Raw genomic sequence first — 18269 nt, 5'->3', positions numbered from 1 at the left:
CGATTAGGGCTCTTTAAAACGCCCACTCATTCTGAAATCTGATGAATGGCAGGCGTCACAGTCAGACTCCTGTGTAAATGTGATTACGATCTATAAATACTCAGAAATGTAAAAAAGGAAAAAAATTATATATATATAAATAAACTACAAGATTCTGTTATGAACGGTTACTAACAGTCTTCTGATTATAGGAAGAGGAAGAAGTAGATAAATACAACATATGATAAATATCCAAATTAGGAGAGAAATAGAATCCACATACCTCTGACTCTTTGTCGCTTAAAGAACCCAGGCTTCCAAAACTATGGTTGGAGCTTTCATTGTTTGTTGAGGCCTGTTAGACAAATATAGGCAGGAGAAAATGAGCAACATGACCAAGGTACACAATTGTGCAAAACAAAGGAGCAGTTTGTTTATCACACCGTCAAATGTAACTAATTAATAAAAGTAACTTATAGCAAACAAAAGATACGAAACCAGCTTACTTTTCATTAAACAATATAACACCACCTTATAGGCCCTACACACTACGCGGTAACACTGAAAGATATGAACGATCTTGTTCATTAATGAACGACATATCGTTCTTATCTTCCAGTGTGTAGGCACCAACAATGAAAGATGCGCGGCCCCGTGCTCGTTTATCGTTGGTGCCAGGTCGCTAATACATGCAGGCCGATATGGACAATCTCGTCCATATTAGAATGCAGGGCTATGGGGCCGGGTGACGGGGGGAGTGAAGAAACTTCCGGCCAATCGCCAGGTGTGTAGGGCCCACTAGGTTTAAGCCCCGTACACATGGGGGAGATCTGTGCTGAGCGATCTAGCACAGACGGCTCAGCACACATCTCTCACCCCGCTCAGCACATAGGAGGGGAGATGGGAGAGCCGCTCATTTCACCAAGCGGTGAAATGAGCGATCTCACTATATTCAAATCTAGAGCCGGCGATAGCGACTCGCGGGACCGCACATCGCTGTTGTCAGATTGCTTCGAATTTAAGCACGGATCTCTCCGTGTGTACCCCCCTTTACCATTTTAGTGATAATGGACACCTACTACGGCCAAAATCTGTCATAACCACTGATCTGGAACCGGACATCTCTCGCGTGTCATATACAAATGGCAATAAAAACATAAAAGGGGCGATACAACTAGCGCCCATTGCCACAAGGGGCCAGCATTTCTCAGACACCTCATGTCCAGCAACATTGCACTATATTTTCCTTGCACCCTATAGACATGCGCTGGAGATCTTTGATGTTGGGATATCGTCTTAAGTTGTGAATTGCGCAGCAACACATCCAGGCAACATATCGCTGCTAATTGAATACTGATAAAAGAAAGTATTTTCTCTTGTCCTATCCATACCTCCATAAGCTACATCCTAAATGATCTGTTTTCAAACTTGCGTTTTCCGACTATTCACTAATGTTACAGGTAAACTAATGCAGGTACAGTAGATTCCTAGTTAGCAGCACTCTTAGCAATAACTTGAATGAAGGGACCTCGGTGACAGCAGTCACGTGGTGTCCCGGCATTCGGGGAAAGGGGTTTGATGTGTAAACATGGGACCCCTTTCAGTGCGTGGTCCGGGTAAATGCGGTTTGTTTTTTTGCCAAATACGAGGATTTATATCTGGACACTGGATTGAGGTGAGTATAATTTGATTCACAGGTACCCCGGATCGTCGGATCAGGAGACGTGGCAGTCGGCGGGTCAACATAGGTAAGTATGTGTGTGTCGGCAGGTGTGTAATAAAGTTTTACTCTCAAGGTGTGTGTCTCCTGTTTTTATTTGGGTATTTTTTTTCCAGTAGTACTACAGGTACCAGCGGGCCCGTTTCCCCCCCGCATGCTGGTACTTGTGGTTCTCCAAGTACCAGCTTGCGGGGGAGGCTTGCTGGGACTTGTAGTACTACAGGAAAAAACAATATTCTTTACATTTTCTCAAGGCTATCAGCCTCCCATCCGCAGCCCTTGAAGGGGGGGGGGGACAGCCTCGGGCTTCACCCCCTGGCCCTTGGGTGGCTGGGGGGGACGGGACCCTTTGATTGGGTCCCCACTCCCCCAGGGTACCCCGGCCAGGGGTGACTAGTTGGATATTTAATGCCACGGCCGCAGGGCGCTGTATAAAAGTGATCCCCCGCTGTGGCATTATCTGTCCAGCTAGTGGAGCCCGATGCTGGTGTAAAAAATACGGGGGACCCCTACTCTTTTTGTCCCCCGTATTTTTTGCACCAGCACCAGGCGCAGAGCCCTGGGGCTGGTTTCAAAAATACGGGGGATCCCCTGTCCATTTTTTCCCCGGATTTTTAGAACCAGGACCAGCTCGAAGAGCCCGAGGCTGGTTATGCTTTGGAGGGGGGACCCCACGCCATTTTTTTTTCGGGATTTTACCATTCCGTCTAAAAAAAAATATATATATTTTTAAAAATATATAAATAATACTTGTGCCTCCCAAAAAGACAAACCAAGTACCTAATCCCTTCTAATATAAATAGATATGCTATTACCAATAAAAAAAAACCACCAAAAAAAACATGTTTTAAATTTTTTTTATTAGTTTCACCCACCAAAGTGTGGCGGATTGAAAATGACGAATTTACTGTCTAAAAGCACTGTTGTCGAATTTCCAAACTTCAATTGAATATACTTTTGTCGAATTGCCGCATTTGTACCATTGCAGAAAAGTCGAATTTGACAAAAGTCGAATTTGACAAAAGTCGAATTTGACAAAAATCGAATTTGACAAAAGTCGAATTTGACAAAAGTCGAATTTGACAAAAGTCGAATTTGACAAAAGTCGAATTTGACAAAAGTCGAATTTCAAAAAGTCCGTTTTTTTGACGGAAAGTACTGTATTGCATTGTCGATTTTTTGGGGGGGGCGAAAAAGTCCAGTTTTTCGACAATTTCGGGAATTCGACCGCAATTGCATATACCCCATAGTCTATTAGTCTGATGGAAGAAAAGACTGGCCACAAAGATGGCGATGTTGGGTTGGGGGGATTGGCCAAGTTACACTAACCTGGCCCAAAATAGCATCACGTGGGGTGTGTCATGAAACAAAAAATAACATAGCAATTAAAATTAAATTGAAGTTTAAACATTTCCTGAAAAAAATGAATCTATCCAGCCAGTGACTGTTCCTACTACCCTAGCACAGTCACCGGCTTATCACACTGCTGAGAGGTCTGACTGTCCAGTTCGGCCACAGATATGGGCTACTCTGGGGAATGGTTGGATCTTAACACAGACAGGTGACGTTACAGTAGAATTGTTCTAGGCTGGATGTAGCCATTTAGGACACACAAGTGCAATGGAAATCTGTATGCTCCAATCGTCATGTCGTCAGATAACCAGGCAGATGCAAGTTTGGTGCATTCATTGGCTGAGTGTGTTTACAATCCTACCTGGTTAAATCCAAATGAGTTGTGCAGGATGGTCGATCTGAGTACTACAAACACAAACACACACACACACACACACACACACACACACACACACACACACACACACACACACACACACACACACCCAATTAAGTCAATAAAACCAGCACACTGGACATACACAAAATCATCGCAGAGGATGGAGCAACTCTCAATACAAGCATTCTAAAGTAAAAATCTCAGGGTTTAATATTCATGAACAAGATGTCTGGTGCTAAACCATACGGAATATGCAAGGGTCCTATTTGTCGACTTCAGTTCAGCATTCAACACAATCGTCCCCATTATCCTGCAAGCCAAACTCCTCTTCTTAGGGGTCCCAGAATCAATATGCTTCTGGATCGTCGACATCCTAACAGCAAAGAAACAGGCGGTGAAAGCCGGCTCATTCACGCCTAGTGGGCACACGATCAGCACAGGGGCCCCTCAAGGATGTGTCCTCTCCACCCTGCTCTTCTCTGTATATACCGACTGCACCTTGGCCAAGCAATTAGTAAAAATAATAAAATTTGCAGATGACACCACCGTCATCAGCTTAATCAAGGACGAAGACGAATCTGCATACAGACGCGAAGTGGAACGGCTAACGCAGTGGTGCGGCAGGAACAACCTTGACCTAAATCCCTTCAAAATAGATGAGATGGTGGTGGACTTCAGAAGAAAACCCAATGCCATGCAACCACTTGTAATAGTCGACAGCGTGGTTTCGTGGGTTGACTCCTTCAAATTCCTAGGGGCAAAAATTTCCCGAGACCTCAAATGGGGACCCAAGATAAGCACTGGCCACTCAGGAAATTCAACATCCCGCAGAAGCTGCTGCTCATCTTCTACACAGTGATCGTAGAATCGGTCCCATGTTCCTCGATCACAGTCTGGTATGGAGCTGCCAATGAGAGTGACAGATGAGGGCTGCAAAGGCTGGTGAGGACAGCTGAAAAGATTGTTGGGGCTGGCCTCCCTCCCATCCAGTAATTATACTAGTCAAGGGTCAGGGAGCGAGCGGAGAAAATCGTGGCCGAAATTCTGCACCCAGGTCACAAACTGTTTGAACCGCTTCCATCTGGCAGACCCTACAGGTCCATTACCGTGAAGTCGACCAGATCCTTTAAAAGCTTCTTCCCACTAGCTGTCCACCAGCTGAACAGTATATGAAGTCTAACATGTATAATATGTCTAATATGTCGAGTTTATCGTACAGTTGCAATGTGCAGTATGAACTCATACGTGTAATGTTTGTAATGTACACGTTTTTCCCCCTTTTTATGCTATGTATTCTCCCTTAATTTTGCTGCTTGGCGATGCACTCTCCCGCAAAAAAATCCTAGTGTATGAGAGTACACCTAGCCAATAAAGCCGATTCTGATCTGGGGGAATACGGCACCTCTCCTTTCAGGTAAAATAATTTAAATTTCTAGCAATAAAACACGCACATTCCTTTTAAGAAGCACTGGTGCACTCTAATGTCTCACTAGGAAACGGCAAACCCTCCCTGAGTACTAATGACAGGCGCTTGTTCCATGCCGACATCACAGGAATCAGCACCAAACAATCGCTTCTGTTTTGTGTTCATTAAAACATGAAACCTCTACTGCAGGCATTCCCAACCGCGGTCCTCAAGGCACACCAACAGTGCAGGTTTTAGTGAAATCCAGGCTGCAGCACAGATGGTTAAATCAAAATAACTGAGGTACTAATTAAGTCACCTGTGTTCAAGCCTGGATATCACTAAAACCAGGACTGTTAGTGTGCCTTGAGGACCGCGGTTGGGAAACACTGCTCTACTGACACCTAAAACCTGGCAACATCCACTGTTTACAATTCAGGGAGGAGGAAGCACTGCATCTTCCAACAGGGTTGGCTCTCACTGAGACAACAGATTAATCCAGTTCAACCATCTTGTGGTTTTACGTGCCTCTGCTTTAAATGTAGCTTGCACTGACTGTATCCCATATTAATTACGGAGCACTAAAGGATTAATTCTAAACGGTAGTAAGAGACCCAAACACTTGCCAATCTAGTAAAAGGAGGTTAACGGTAATCATGACTGAAAGCTGTTCAGGAAACTTGTGCTGAAAGAACCAAACTTGAGTAAAAGACTTGTGACTGTGCTGACACATGATATAAATTACCGCGACACAAAGGGCCCAGGAGACAGGGCATTTACACTCACGGACTGATAAATGGAACTGACCGGATGGCACCCTATTTCATTCTGGATGATTTATTGCAAACACCCTGGAGATCATGTGCTCTAGGACCCTGCCTTATATAAACAGATTATTACTCTATGATTAAAGTAAAAGCATGGAAGCCAGCCACATTCCAATACAAGGTCACCGCTTGTTTCAGGGGATGTAAATATTCCTATATATCACCCTAAGATTAAAGGCCCCTTTACATTACTGCTAATGTAATTACATATGCAATATGCATGTTACTTTAAACAGTAGCCAATTTATATTTTTGAAACACATAAGAAAAAAAGGGTGGTATCCACTTAGACCCGAAAAATGTTTGTGGTTGTTTTGGTTCATTTTTTAGGGACAAATTGTTTCAGGCTATTCAATTGGCCCCTATTTTTTTCCATAATGTGAAAACATATAGGGGGGTATCCAATTATCTGCAGTTAATTCCCCGGAAACAGCTGTTTCAACCGAAAACACGCAGGTTTCACTGGACCTGTGTTTTTAGCCTGAAGAGAAAAAATAAAAATACGGGGGAAACATTGGGAAGAAGAAAAAAAAAAAAAAATTGCAGAAACGCCCCATGTTTCACCACCTCTACTGGATAGGATCCTTGAAAAGTTTAGGACTTATGTGTTTTCGCAGCCGCGATCGGGAAAAAAAAAATGCAAGCTTATCGCGGATTTTGTTTACAACATCCCTGATAAGCGCCTGTTTCGGGGCTAACTGGATAGCCCCGTGCAGGTAAATTAGCTGCGGTGGTAATTGAATACTGCCAAAAGTGTATCTGTAGAGGTGTAACTAATAGTTGATGATCGTAACCAGTGTAAATTCTGCTTTTGCTCAAAAAAGTTATTATAGTACAAACCCCATTGGGTCTGGGCCCAGCAGTATTCCTATACAGGTTTTCAGTAATAGTTACAACCCAAAGAAAAAATGCTGAAAACTATGTTTCAATACAAGCTAGACAACATAAGTATATAGAAACTAAAAACCAACTTGGGCCAAATGCAATAGCCTGCGGGATTTGGAAAGTACTGAAATTTCGCAGATTTAGCACTTGGTTTTGCCTTTAAAGGAGAAATTGCAGCATTAAATCTCACGGCTAAATTACGGAAATCTCTGCACTTTCCAAATCCCGCATGCTATTATATTTGGTCCCCTGGGTGCCTTTAAGATATTTAAAATAGATTTGTATTGACCGGCTTGGTACAGTTGTAAACAAAGCACCCCAAACAGACACTGGTGCCCTGCTCTGAACATCAGACGGCTGGCTGCCGGTGTGTCAGAGAATGTGTTAAACTAATACGTTTCCCCAACACACATACTCTGACAGCAGCCATGTTCTGAGCCACAATCGCTGCTTACAGACTACAACAGATAGGACACCCTGCAAGTGAGTGCTACACCAAAAGTGAAAGTTTTACCATTGGTTCCATTTCCAAAAGATAAGAAAATTAACGTAAGATCATATAAAGACCCAACTGGAAGCCACACTGCTTAGAACATCTTCACATTTGCCATAGTGCGATCTTTTTCATATCTACATTCAAGTTAATTCTGGATGAATTTGAGCTTTTGTTTCAGTAGATTCCACTTTATGGGAGCTCTTGGATAAGGTGTCACCTTGTTAAACCCCCAGCGATTGTCTCACTGGGAAAAGAGGAGTTAAGGACATCAAGTAAGCGTGTTGCACTTTCTACACTATGTTTGCAGCTGTTTTAGTAACAGGCTTCTAAAGCCTGGCTGAGTGATTAAGAGGTTCGTTTGGAAAGTTGCTCTCCTTGTTTGGTGCTACTGGCTTGGCAAATCTCAGAGATGTAAATCAATGGAGACCCCTTTCAGTCTAGAACAACAAGAACTTGCACGGACAACCCTATCCTGAAATAACCAGTTAAGAACTGTGACCATCTGGTGTATAATGGATTCTGCCAGCCGACCCCTATGTCTCAGGAGTATATTTTCTACAATAATTTGTATCAATTTTAAAACCATCTAAATCAGGCCTGGCCAACATGTGGCTCTCAAGCCGTAGTGAAACTACGAGTCCCAGCATGCCCTTCTACACACTTGCTATTAGGAAATGCTAAAACTGTGGCAGAGCATGCTGGGATGTGTAGTTTTACAACAGCTGGAGAGACACAGGTTGGCCAGGCCTGATCTAAATCAATGTTGTGTTTCAGGGGCAAAAACACACATTTACTAACATTTAAACATTAATAACTAAACCCAACTACACGAGAAGAGGGCAAGTCGCAACTGCAACGGTCTGTAAATGGCAAAGGCACCGCTATATGACCCCATTGTGACCCGATCTCACCCAAAATATGCAAATTTTTGTACGGGCCTGCAAACAAAACTCAGCGAGCCCAGCACTTACTTACACCTATGATGAAGTTGTGGGTAATTGGTTTAAGCACTATTATCAAAAATAATGTGTTAAGTTTAGCTCCTCAAACACAACATCGGTTTAGATCGATTTTCATCAATTTAAATCGATAATTATACCAAAATATAGGATTTTCCCCATGGGCCCACCTTCAATTATTTTCATTTTAATCAGTTTTATTAGTTATACTTACCATCATTTCCAGCACTGCCACAAACCACGCTAGGGACTGCAAACTCCACAGCTTCTAATTAGCTCCTTACAAACTATGGTATGGTTCCGTTTTTACCACATTGCTACCACAAAACACTAGCAGGCTTATTTAATAAAAATGGTTCAATAGTTAAATGTGCTCACATGTGCCTTAAAGCAGACAATCCTATAGATTTATTTTACCACATAGCGAAAATAAAACACACACGACTAAGGACACTGGAAGCACACGCTTGTGGCTTCCAAATTAAACTATGAGATTTTGCAGTATGCCTGCTCCTGGCCCAGCTTCCTCTATGTGGCACAGCTGTATGGTGAAGGAAGCCTGCCTGCGAAAGAGCACAGTGCAGGAAATATAGTCATCACTAGAGGGTGAACAGGTCGTGCACAATGCAGTATGTACTAAAGCAACGAAAACCCGCAACGCTACAGGACCTGGTGACATGTAGGGGGGTAAAGTAGACATTGTTGTCAATCCTAACGTAATTAGAAACTTCAACATCCATAGCAATAGTCAGAACAAAATCATAGGTTGACTAGGACAACAGGGGCACGCTAGAATATATTTTGCACCAGTTATAGGATTTTTGATAACATTTGACACTGCCTTACCCAGGCATGTCCAAACTGCGGCCCTCCAGCTGTTGTGAAACTACATATCCCAGCATGCCCTGACACAGTTTTGCAGTCAGATAATGCTAAAGCTGTGTCAGGGCATGCTGGAATGTGTAGTTTCTCAACAGCTGGAGGGCTGCAGTTTGGACATGCATGACCTAACCTCAATACTCCATGCGGCGCAAGGCTCCTGGTGCGAATAAGCCACACTGAGCAGTGTAGCATCTTTTTTGCCCAAATGTGCGTCTTAGTGAAAATCAGATGCGACAACACCGATTCAGGAGACTGCACTGATTAATGTGATCAGCACCACTAGAACATCTGTGCGACAGAGTATGAATATGTATATTTATTTATTAAGTTTCTTATATAGCGCAGCAAATTCTAATTGCGCTTGTATATTAAGAACTACAGAAATTGGCCTGAAAAAAAAAAGCAGTGACCACTGTATCGTAGCACTTCATATACAGAATCAGACTAAGTCGCACACAGATACACAAGTGTTGCATATCAAATTAATCAGTGCTGTCTCGTGACGCAATTTTGACACATCGCATTGTGATTAATATGCACATTCGAGCGAAAAATATATTCGACATAAGCCGTTTCACGCTGGAACTGGCGCACCGAGAAGGAATGTTTGGCACAGGTGCAGCAAAAGTGTATGTACAGCTGTCTGTATTACACAATTCTTTTGCTGATGTTATCTTCTCGTTCTACTCTACCAAGGATTTGGCCTGAACCATCCAACTACCATGTATGAAATGACATACGGTGGGGTAAAACTCAGTAGCTATACTTCCATCCTGTGCCCCAGAAAGGACTTCTAAGTAAAGATGAGCGGGTTCAGATTTACTTGGTTCTTTACGCCAGAATTATCGCCATTTCTTATTTTCTGGATTTTTCTTATTGGCTAACCAAAACACGTGACGTCCGATAGCCAATAATAAGAATTTACTTACCGATAATTCTATTTCTCGGAGTCCGTAGTGGATGCTGGGGTTCCTGAAAGGACCATGGGGAATAGCGGCTCCGCAGGAGACAGGGCACAAAAAAGTAAAGCTTTTACCAGATCAGGTGGTGTGCACTGGCTCCTCCCCCTATGACCCTCCTCCAGACTCCAGTTAGGTACTGTGCCCGGACGAGCGTACACAATAAGGGAGGCAATTTGAATCCCGGGTAAGACTCATACCAGCCACACCAATCACACCGTACAACTTGTGATCTAAACCCAGTTAACAGTATGATAACAGAAAGAGCCTCTTAAAGATGGCTCCTTAACAATATAACCCGAATTTGTTAACAATAACTATGTACAGTATTGCAGATAATCCGCACTTGGGATGGGCGCCCAGCATCCACTACGGACTCCGAGAAATAGAATTATCGGTAAGTAAATTCTTATTTTCTCTATCGTCCTAAGTGGATGCTGGGGTTCCTGAAAGGACCATGGGGATTATACCAAAGCTCCCAAACGGGCGGGAGAGTGCGGATGACTCTGCAGCACCGAATGAGAGAATTCCAAGTCCTCTTTTGCCAGGGTATCAAATTTGTAGAATTTTACAAACGTGTTTTCCCCCGACCACGTAGCTGCTCGGCAGAATTGTAATGCCGAGACCCCTCGGGCAGCCGCCCAAGATGAGCCCACCTTCCTTGTGGAATGGGCCTTAACAGATTTAGGCTGTGGCAGGCCTGCCACAGAATGAGCAAGTTGAATTGTGTTACAAATCCAACGAGCAATCGTCTGCTTAGAAGCAGGGGCACCCAACTTGTTGGGTGCATATAGTATCAACAGCGGGTCAGATTTTCTGACTTCAGCCGTCCTTGAAATGTATATTTTTAAGGCTCTGACAACGTCCAACAACTTGGAGTCCTCCAAGTCGCCAGTGGCCGCAGGCACCACAATAGGTTGGTTCAGGTGAAACGCTGATACCACCTTAGGGAGAAAATGCGGACGAGTCCTCAGTTCTGCCCTATCCGAATGGAAGATTAGATAAGGGCTTTTATAAGATAAAGCCGCCAATTCAGATACTTTCCTGGCGGAAGCCAGGGCCAGTAACATAGTCACTTTCCATGTGAGATATTTAAAATCCACCTTATTCAATGGTTCAAACCAATGGGATTTGAGGAAATCTAAAACTACATTTAGATCCCACGGTGCCACCGGAGGCACCACAGGAGGCTGTATATGCAGTACTCCTTTAACAAAAGTCTGTACCTCAGGAACTGAGGCCAATTCTTTTTGGAAGAATATTGACAGGGCCGAAATTTGAACCTTAATAGATCTCAATTTGAGACCCATAGACAATCCTGATTGTAGGAAATGTAGGAAACGACCCAGTTGAAATTCCTCCGTCGGAACACTCCGATCCTCGCACCACGCGACATATTTTCGCCAAATGCGGTGATAATGTTTCGCGGTGACTTCCTTCCTTGCCTTAATCAAGGTAGGAATGACTTCTTCTGGAATGCCTTTCCCTTTTAGGATCTGGCGTTCAACCGCCATGCCGTCAAACGCAGCCGCGGTAAGTCTTGAAAGAGACAGGGACCCTGTTGTAGCAGGTCCCTTCTCAGAAGTAGAGGGCACGGGTCGTCCGTGACCAACTCTTGAAGTTCCGGGTACCAAGTCCTTCTTGGCCAATCCGGAGCCACTAGTATTGTTCTTACTCCTCTTCACCGTATAATCTTCAATACCGTTGGTATGAGAGGCAGAGGAGGAAACACATATACTGATTTGTACACCCAAGGTGTTACCAGTGCGTCCACAGCTATTGCCTGTGGATCTCTTGACCTAACGCAATACTTGTCCAGTTTCTTGTTGAGGCGAGACGCCATCATGTCTACCATTGGTCTTTCCCAACAGTTTATTAGCATGTGGAAGACTTCTGGATGAAGACCCCCCTCTCCCGGGTGAATATCGTGTCTGCTGAGGAAGTCTGCTTCCCAGTTGTCCACGCCCGGGAAGAACACTGCTGACAGTGCTATTACGTGATTCTCCGCCCAGCGAAGAATCTTGGCAGCTTCTGCCATTGCACTCCTGCTTCTTGTGCCGCCCTGTCTGTTTACATGGGCGACCGCCGTGATGTTGTCCGACTGAATCAACACCGGTTTTCCTTGCAGGAGTGGTTCCGCCTGGCTTAGAGCATTTTAGATTGCTCTTAGTACCAGAATGTTTATGTGAAGAGACTTTTCCAGGTTCGTCCATACCCCCTGGAAGTTTCTTCCTTGTGTGACTGCTCCCCAACCTCTCAGGCTGGCGTCCGTGGTCACCAGGATCAAATCCTGTATGCCGAATCTGCGGCCCTCCAATAGATGAGCCTTTTGCAACCACCACAGAAGATATACCCTTGTCCTTGGCGACAGGGTTATTCGCAGGTGCATCTGAGGATGCGACCCTGACCATTTGTCCAACAGATCCCTTTGGAAAATTCTTGCATGGAATCTGCCGAATGGAATTGCTTCGTAAAAAGCCACCATTTTTCCCAGGACTCTTGTGCATTGATATACAGACACCTTTCCTGGTTTTAGGAGGTTCCTGACAGGTCGGATAACTCCTTGGCTTTTTCCTCGGGAAGAAAAACCTTTTTCTGAACCGTGTCCAGAATCATCCCTAGGAACAGCAGACGTATCGTCGGAAAACAGCTGCGATTCTTGGAATATTTAGAATCCAGTCGTGCCGTCGAAGAACTACTTTAGATAGTGCTCTTCCGACCTCCAACTGTTCTCTGGAACTTGCCCTTTTTAGGTCGTGCAAGTAAGGGATAATTTAGATGCCTTTTTTCTTTGAAGAAACATCTTTTCGGCCATTACCTTGGTAAAAAGGCCCGGGGTGCCGTGGATAATTCAAACGGCATCGTCTGAAACTGATATTGACAGTTCTGTACCACGAACCAGAGGTACCCTTGATGAGAAGGACAAAATTTGGACATGGAGGTAATCCTTGATGTCCAGGGACACCATATAGTCCCCTTTTTTCCGGTTCGCTATCACTGCTCTGAGTGACTTTATCTCGATTTGAACCTTTTATGTAAGTGTTCAAAACATTTTAGATTTAGACTATGTGTCACCAAGCCGTCTGGCTTCAGTACCACAATATAGTGTGGAAAAATAATACCCTTTTCCTTGTCGTAGGAGGGGTACTTTGATTATCACCTGCTGGATATACAGCTTGTGAATTGTTTCCAATGCTGCCTCCCTGTCGGAGGGAGCCGTTGGTAAAGCAGACTTCAGGAACCTGCGAGGAGAAGATGTCTCGACTCTCCAATCTTTACCCCTGGGATAATACTCGTACGATCTAGGGGTCAACTTGCGAGTGATCCCACTGCGCCCTGAGACTCTTGAGACTACCCCCCCACCTTGAGTCCGCTTGCACGGCCCCAGCGTCATGCTGAGGACTTGGCAGACGCGGTGGAGGGCTTCTTTTCCTGGGAAAGGGCTGCCTGCTGCAGTCTACTTCCCTTACCTCTATGTCTGGGCAGATATGACTGGCCTTTTGCCTGCATGCCCTCATGGGAAAGGAAAGATTGAGGCTGAAAAGACGGTGTCTTTTTTAGCTGAGATGTAACTTGGGGTAAAAAAGGTTGGATTTCCCAGCTGTTGCTGTGGTCCCCAGGTCCGATGGACCGACCCCCAAATAACTCCTTCCCTTTATACAGCAATACTTCCATCTGCCGTATGGGATCTGTATCACCTGACCACTGTCGTGTCCCTGACATCTTCTGGGAGATATGGACAACGCACTTATCTTGATGCCAGAGAGCAAATATCCCTCTGTGCATCTCACATACATATATATAGAATGCATCCTATTAAATGCTCTACATGAATAAAATATTTTCAGTCAGGGAATCCGACCAAGCCAACCCAGCACTGCATCTCCAGGCTGATGGCGATCGCTGGTCGCAGTATAACCACCGTATGTGTGTATATACTTTTTAGGATATTTTTCCAGCTTCCTATCAGCTGGCTCCTTGAGGGCGGCCGTATCTGGAGACGGTAACGCCACTTGATAAGCGTGTGAGCGCCTTATCACCCTAAGGGGTGTTTCCCAACGTACCCTAATTTCTGGCGGGAAAGGGTATAACGCCAATATTTGCTATCGGGGTAACCCTACGCATCATCACACACTTCATTTTATTTTATCTGATTCAGGAAAAACTACAGGTAGTTTTTTCACTCCCACATAATACCCTTTCTTGTGGTACTTGTAGTATCAGAAACACGTAACACCTCCTTCATTGCCCTTAACGTGTGGCCCTAATGAGAAATACGTTTGTTTATTCACCGTCGACACTGTATTCAGTGTCCGTGTCTGTGTCTGTGTCGACCGACTGAGGTAAATGGGCGTTTTTAAAACCCCTGACGGTGTTTCTGAGACGCCTGGACCGGTCCTAATAGATTGTCGGCCGTCTCATGTCGTCAACCGACCTTGCAGCGTGTTGACATTCTCACGTAATTCTCTAAATAAGCCATCCATTCCGGTGTCGACTCCCTAGAGAGTGACATCACCATTACAGGCAATTTCTCCGCCTCCTCACCAACATCGTCCTCATACATGTCGACACACACGTACCGACACACAGCACACACACCGGGAATGCTCTGACAGAGGACAGGACCCACTAGCCCTTTGGGGAGACAGAGGGAGAGTCTGCCAGCACACACCAAAAACGCTATAATTATATAGGGACAACCTTATATAAGTGTTTCTCCCTTATAGCATCTTTTATATATATACAATATCGCCAAAATCAGTGCCCCCCCTCTCTGTTTTAACCCTGTTTCTGTAGTGCAGTGCAGGGGAGAGCCTGGGAGCCTTCTCTCCAGCTTTTCTGTGAGAGAAAATGGCACTGTGTGCTGAGGAGATAGGCCCCGCCCCTTTTTCGGCGGGCTCGTCTCCCGCTATTTTTGAAGTTAGGCAGGGGTTAAATATCTCCATATAGCCTCTGTGGGCTATATGTGAGGTATTTTTTTTTTTTTTGCCTCTAATAAGGTTTTTATTTGCCTCTCAGAGCGCCCCCCCCAGCGCTCTGCACCCTCAGTGACTGTTGTGTGAAGTGTGCTGAGAGGAAAATGGCGCACAGCTGCAGTGCTGTGCGCTACCTTTAGAAGACTGCAGGAGTCTTCAGCCGCCGATTCTGGACCTCTTCTGTCTTCAGCATCTGCAAGGGGGCCGGCGGCGCGGCTCCGGTGACCATCCAGGCTGTACCTGTGATCGTCCCTCTGGAGCTTGATGTCCAGTAGCCAAGAAGCCAATCCATCCTGCACGCAGGTGAGTTGACTCCTTCTCCCCTCAGTCCCTCGCTGCAGTGATCCTGTTGCCAGCAGGAATCACTGTAACATAAAAAACCTAGCTAAACTTTCTCTAAGCAGCTCTTTAGGAGAGCCACCTAGATTGCACCCTTCTCGGCCGGGCACAAAAATCTAACTGGAGTCTGGAGGAGGGTCATAGGGGGAGGAGCCAGTGCACACCACCTGATCTGGTAAAAGCTTTACTTTTTTGTGCCCTGTCTCCTGCGGAGCCGCTATTCCCCATGGTCCTTTCAGGAACCCCAGCATCCACTTAGGACGATAGAGAAAAGGAGATTCGGGTAAATCCGAGTAAAACCGAACCCGCTCATCTCTACTTCTAAGCTGGGATCTCTAAATATTGTGTTACATTTGTAATGCTGGCAATATGTACAATGTTGTAATTGTAATACTACATTAACGGATTTGCAAACAATCTGGCCGCACATGTAAAGGGTCAAACTGAACTTGATTGTCCTTGTTGGACAAATTCCATTGCAAAGGTATTTTGACTGATTAAGATAGAGACACACAATGTACAATGGATGAGCAATTCAGTTGACCACAACAATGTTTTAAATCCAATCTAATCTTATATGACCAGGCCACAGACGTGTCTGTACATTTGTGGCACACAAATTATCAAAACAATGAAATCTAATTGAAATGAGTGCTCGGAAATGTAAATTATACCATTATATTAAATTTAAAAAAAACAAAAAAAAAAAAAACAATAAAACTTAGAACTCAGGGTGTGGGCAAACGGATTAAGAAAATATTTTTCTGAACTTGTTCAAAATAGCTGGTATAATAAATATAGATTGTTCTAAGAGGAATTAAACTGATTTTGCCGGCTCGATTTCCCATTAAAAGTGACCAGGAGATATACACTTGTTGTGCCGTTCAGGCACACACTGTTTTTCGTGCAAGTCACACCTAAATACACCAGGTTTAGACACGTAAAACGGCTAAACTCAAATAAATAAAAACATGCAAAAAACAGATCTGTGGAATAATAAAGTAAGGGGCAGTATGGCTGGTGATACCACACGTAATCCATTTGTCTATAAAGGAGGCATCTAATCCATCACTGCATTTTTCAGAGTAAACTAAACTTACAGCTAAAGCACAAGACAACCCGCTAACCCTCGTGAGGCTGTGTAACAGAACGCAACGGTTGTGAATTGAACTTAGCAGCTCTGTGGCGCTTTAATGTCCAGTATTTATGTGAAGGCAGCCATGTTTTTTTGAGAAATCAATACTTATTAAAACTGCTTATCGAGTCACTACGCTAATTCTAGATTTCCACTCACTTTAGCCCCAACACTGCAGCTCCCAGTACTTCCAGTGCTGCCACTGACGCCTCCAGTGAATCTTGCCTCCAGCAATTCCTGCCGTCTTGGGTCCAAGCTGTGGAGTTCATCCATGACACCTGGATAAAAAAGGAAGAAAAAAAAGAAAAAATGGTTTCAATGATCAATTAGTATATTACTACATAGAGCAATACGAATTGCAACACACATTTGAAAACCAAAATCAAGATCTGTATTTATCGGCCTACATTTCCCTTTCTACAGTTTGCAGGAATGAAGCATTAAAGTAAATTATTGTCTGACACTATTTCTCTTGTTTTGTTTTTTAATCTAAAATGTTTGATTAGTCCAAGATCAAATAAGCATGAGTATCATATGACAATAGAGATAATAGACAAACGTAAAGATTAGCAGCTTTTGGGAGCCCAAAAACACACAAAGAAGGTACTTCAAGGCTCTTGACTCAATTTCACACATCCTCCAAGTGCTTATTACACAACCAAAGTGCATTTTAGATCAGAAATCAGTCGTCAGAAGAAAATACATACTAGTAAATACTACATTCGTCATGCATTGCCCTCAAAGCACCAGCATGGGCAATAATAAGATTTAATGCATCAGCCTCCATCTGAAAACACTGCTCTCAATAGCTCAGAATGTATACATAATATAGCCGCGTTACTCACTGGTCATGCATGCCAGGTTAGTAGGTTATTCCATGTTAACACTAACCCACAATGTCTATGTTGCTGTGCGGACAGCTGCCGCAGCCCCGCTATCCAATTCCTTTCCATTTATACAAACAAGAGGTGTCAAAAATATCTACAAATGTCACAAAGCTAGACACAAGATACAAACTTGGTTGACGCACTTGTCAAGGGATCACAAGTAAAATAAATACAAACTACACATCTAGAACGGTGTCACGGCAATTGTCAAACGGCAAAATTCTGTTAGGCAAACCTCCATACACCAGTAATGGTAAGAATATTATTGCTCCCATCTCAGTGGTCCAGTCTATCCTGCTTCAGCGGCCAATGGGCACAGAGCGTCACAGCGTGCAGACATAAGAGTCTACGCCTGTGGGCACAATATGCAATGCTCATAATGCATGCATGCAATATGCATTCTCTGGGCATTGGCCACTTGCCCTTTAAGCATGGCCTACTCTGCTACTCAGGGCAGGTCACACTCAATGTTAAATATCTGCCAATCCATCAGAGGAGGCCAAGCACTGCAGCTGGGGCCCCATAGCCAGGCCCCTGACACCCTGCACGTACTGCAGCACAAACAGCAGCAGCAGCACTCTCCATTCCTACCTTGCAAAAAAAAAAAAAAAAAAAAAGTGTCAGATGTAAACTTCAGACTTCCTCACTAGTCAGTGGCACCATGCTACCCCATCACCCACCGTTCAGATCGGTTCCCAGCCACAAGAGCATAGGTGCACCGGATATTACATACACACGGCGCTTATTCTCTGCCGGTGCTCAACGGTACACAGTACCGGCACCTTTCGGGGAAGGGGGGGAGGAGGAGGAGGGGGACTCACCATTCAGCAGCGCGCATGCGCCGGCGGCGGCAAGTCTCGCGTCACCAGTGATCGCTGGCGACGCGAGACTAGATCGGCGCATGCGCCGCTGCAGCTTAAAGCCTTCGGTGTCTCCTGCACTGACGTGCGCGCTCCCACTGGACGGGTCCCCAAGAGAGCACTGCGCATGCGCGGCTCCTCCATCCATGTATTGATAATATTAATATTAACATATATATTTTTCATCTTCTGGTTGTGTGTGCTCTTCCAGCTTGCTTCTCAGAAGTC

At 44.5% G+C, this 18269-nt stretch overlaps 1 protein-coding gene across 5 annotated transcripts in view; it reads right to left on the bottom strand.

Annotated features, from left to right (window-relative positions):
• TLK1 (tousled like kinase 1) overlaps nucleotides 1-18269 on the bottom strand; it is a 706650-nt gene that overhangs the window by 111543 nt on the left and 576838 nt on the right. For 2 of the 5 annotated variants that reach the window (XM_063933486.1, XM_063933487.1), the window contains exons 1-3: nucleotides 18003-18091; nucleotides 16454-16572; nucleotides 263-334 (exon numbers count right to left, since the gene is read on the bottom strand). In XM_063933486.1, the coding sequence (XP_063789556.1) occupies nucleotides 263-334; nucleotides 16454-16572; nucleotides 18003-18084 (273 nt within the window). In that variant the 5' untranslated portion in view covers nucleotides 18085-18091. The other 3 variants (XM_063933490.1, XM_063933489.1, XM_063933488.1) reach the window with 2 other exon arrangements.

Source organism: Pseudophryne corroboree, chromosome 7 (assembly GCF_028390025.1).
Source record: "Pseudophryne corroboree isolate aPseCor3 chromosome 7, aPseCor3.hap2, whole genome shotgun sequence".
NCBI classification, from domain to species: domain Eukaryota; kingdom Metazoa; phylum Chordata; class Amphibia; order Anura; family Myobatrachidae; genus Pseudophryne; species Pseudophryne corroboree.
This window is presented reverse-complemented; position numbering and strand designations above follow the sequence as displayed.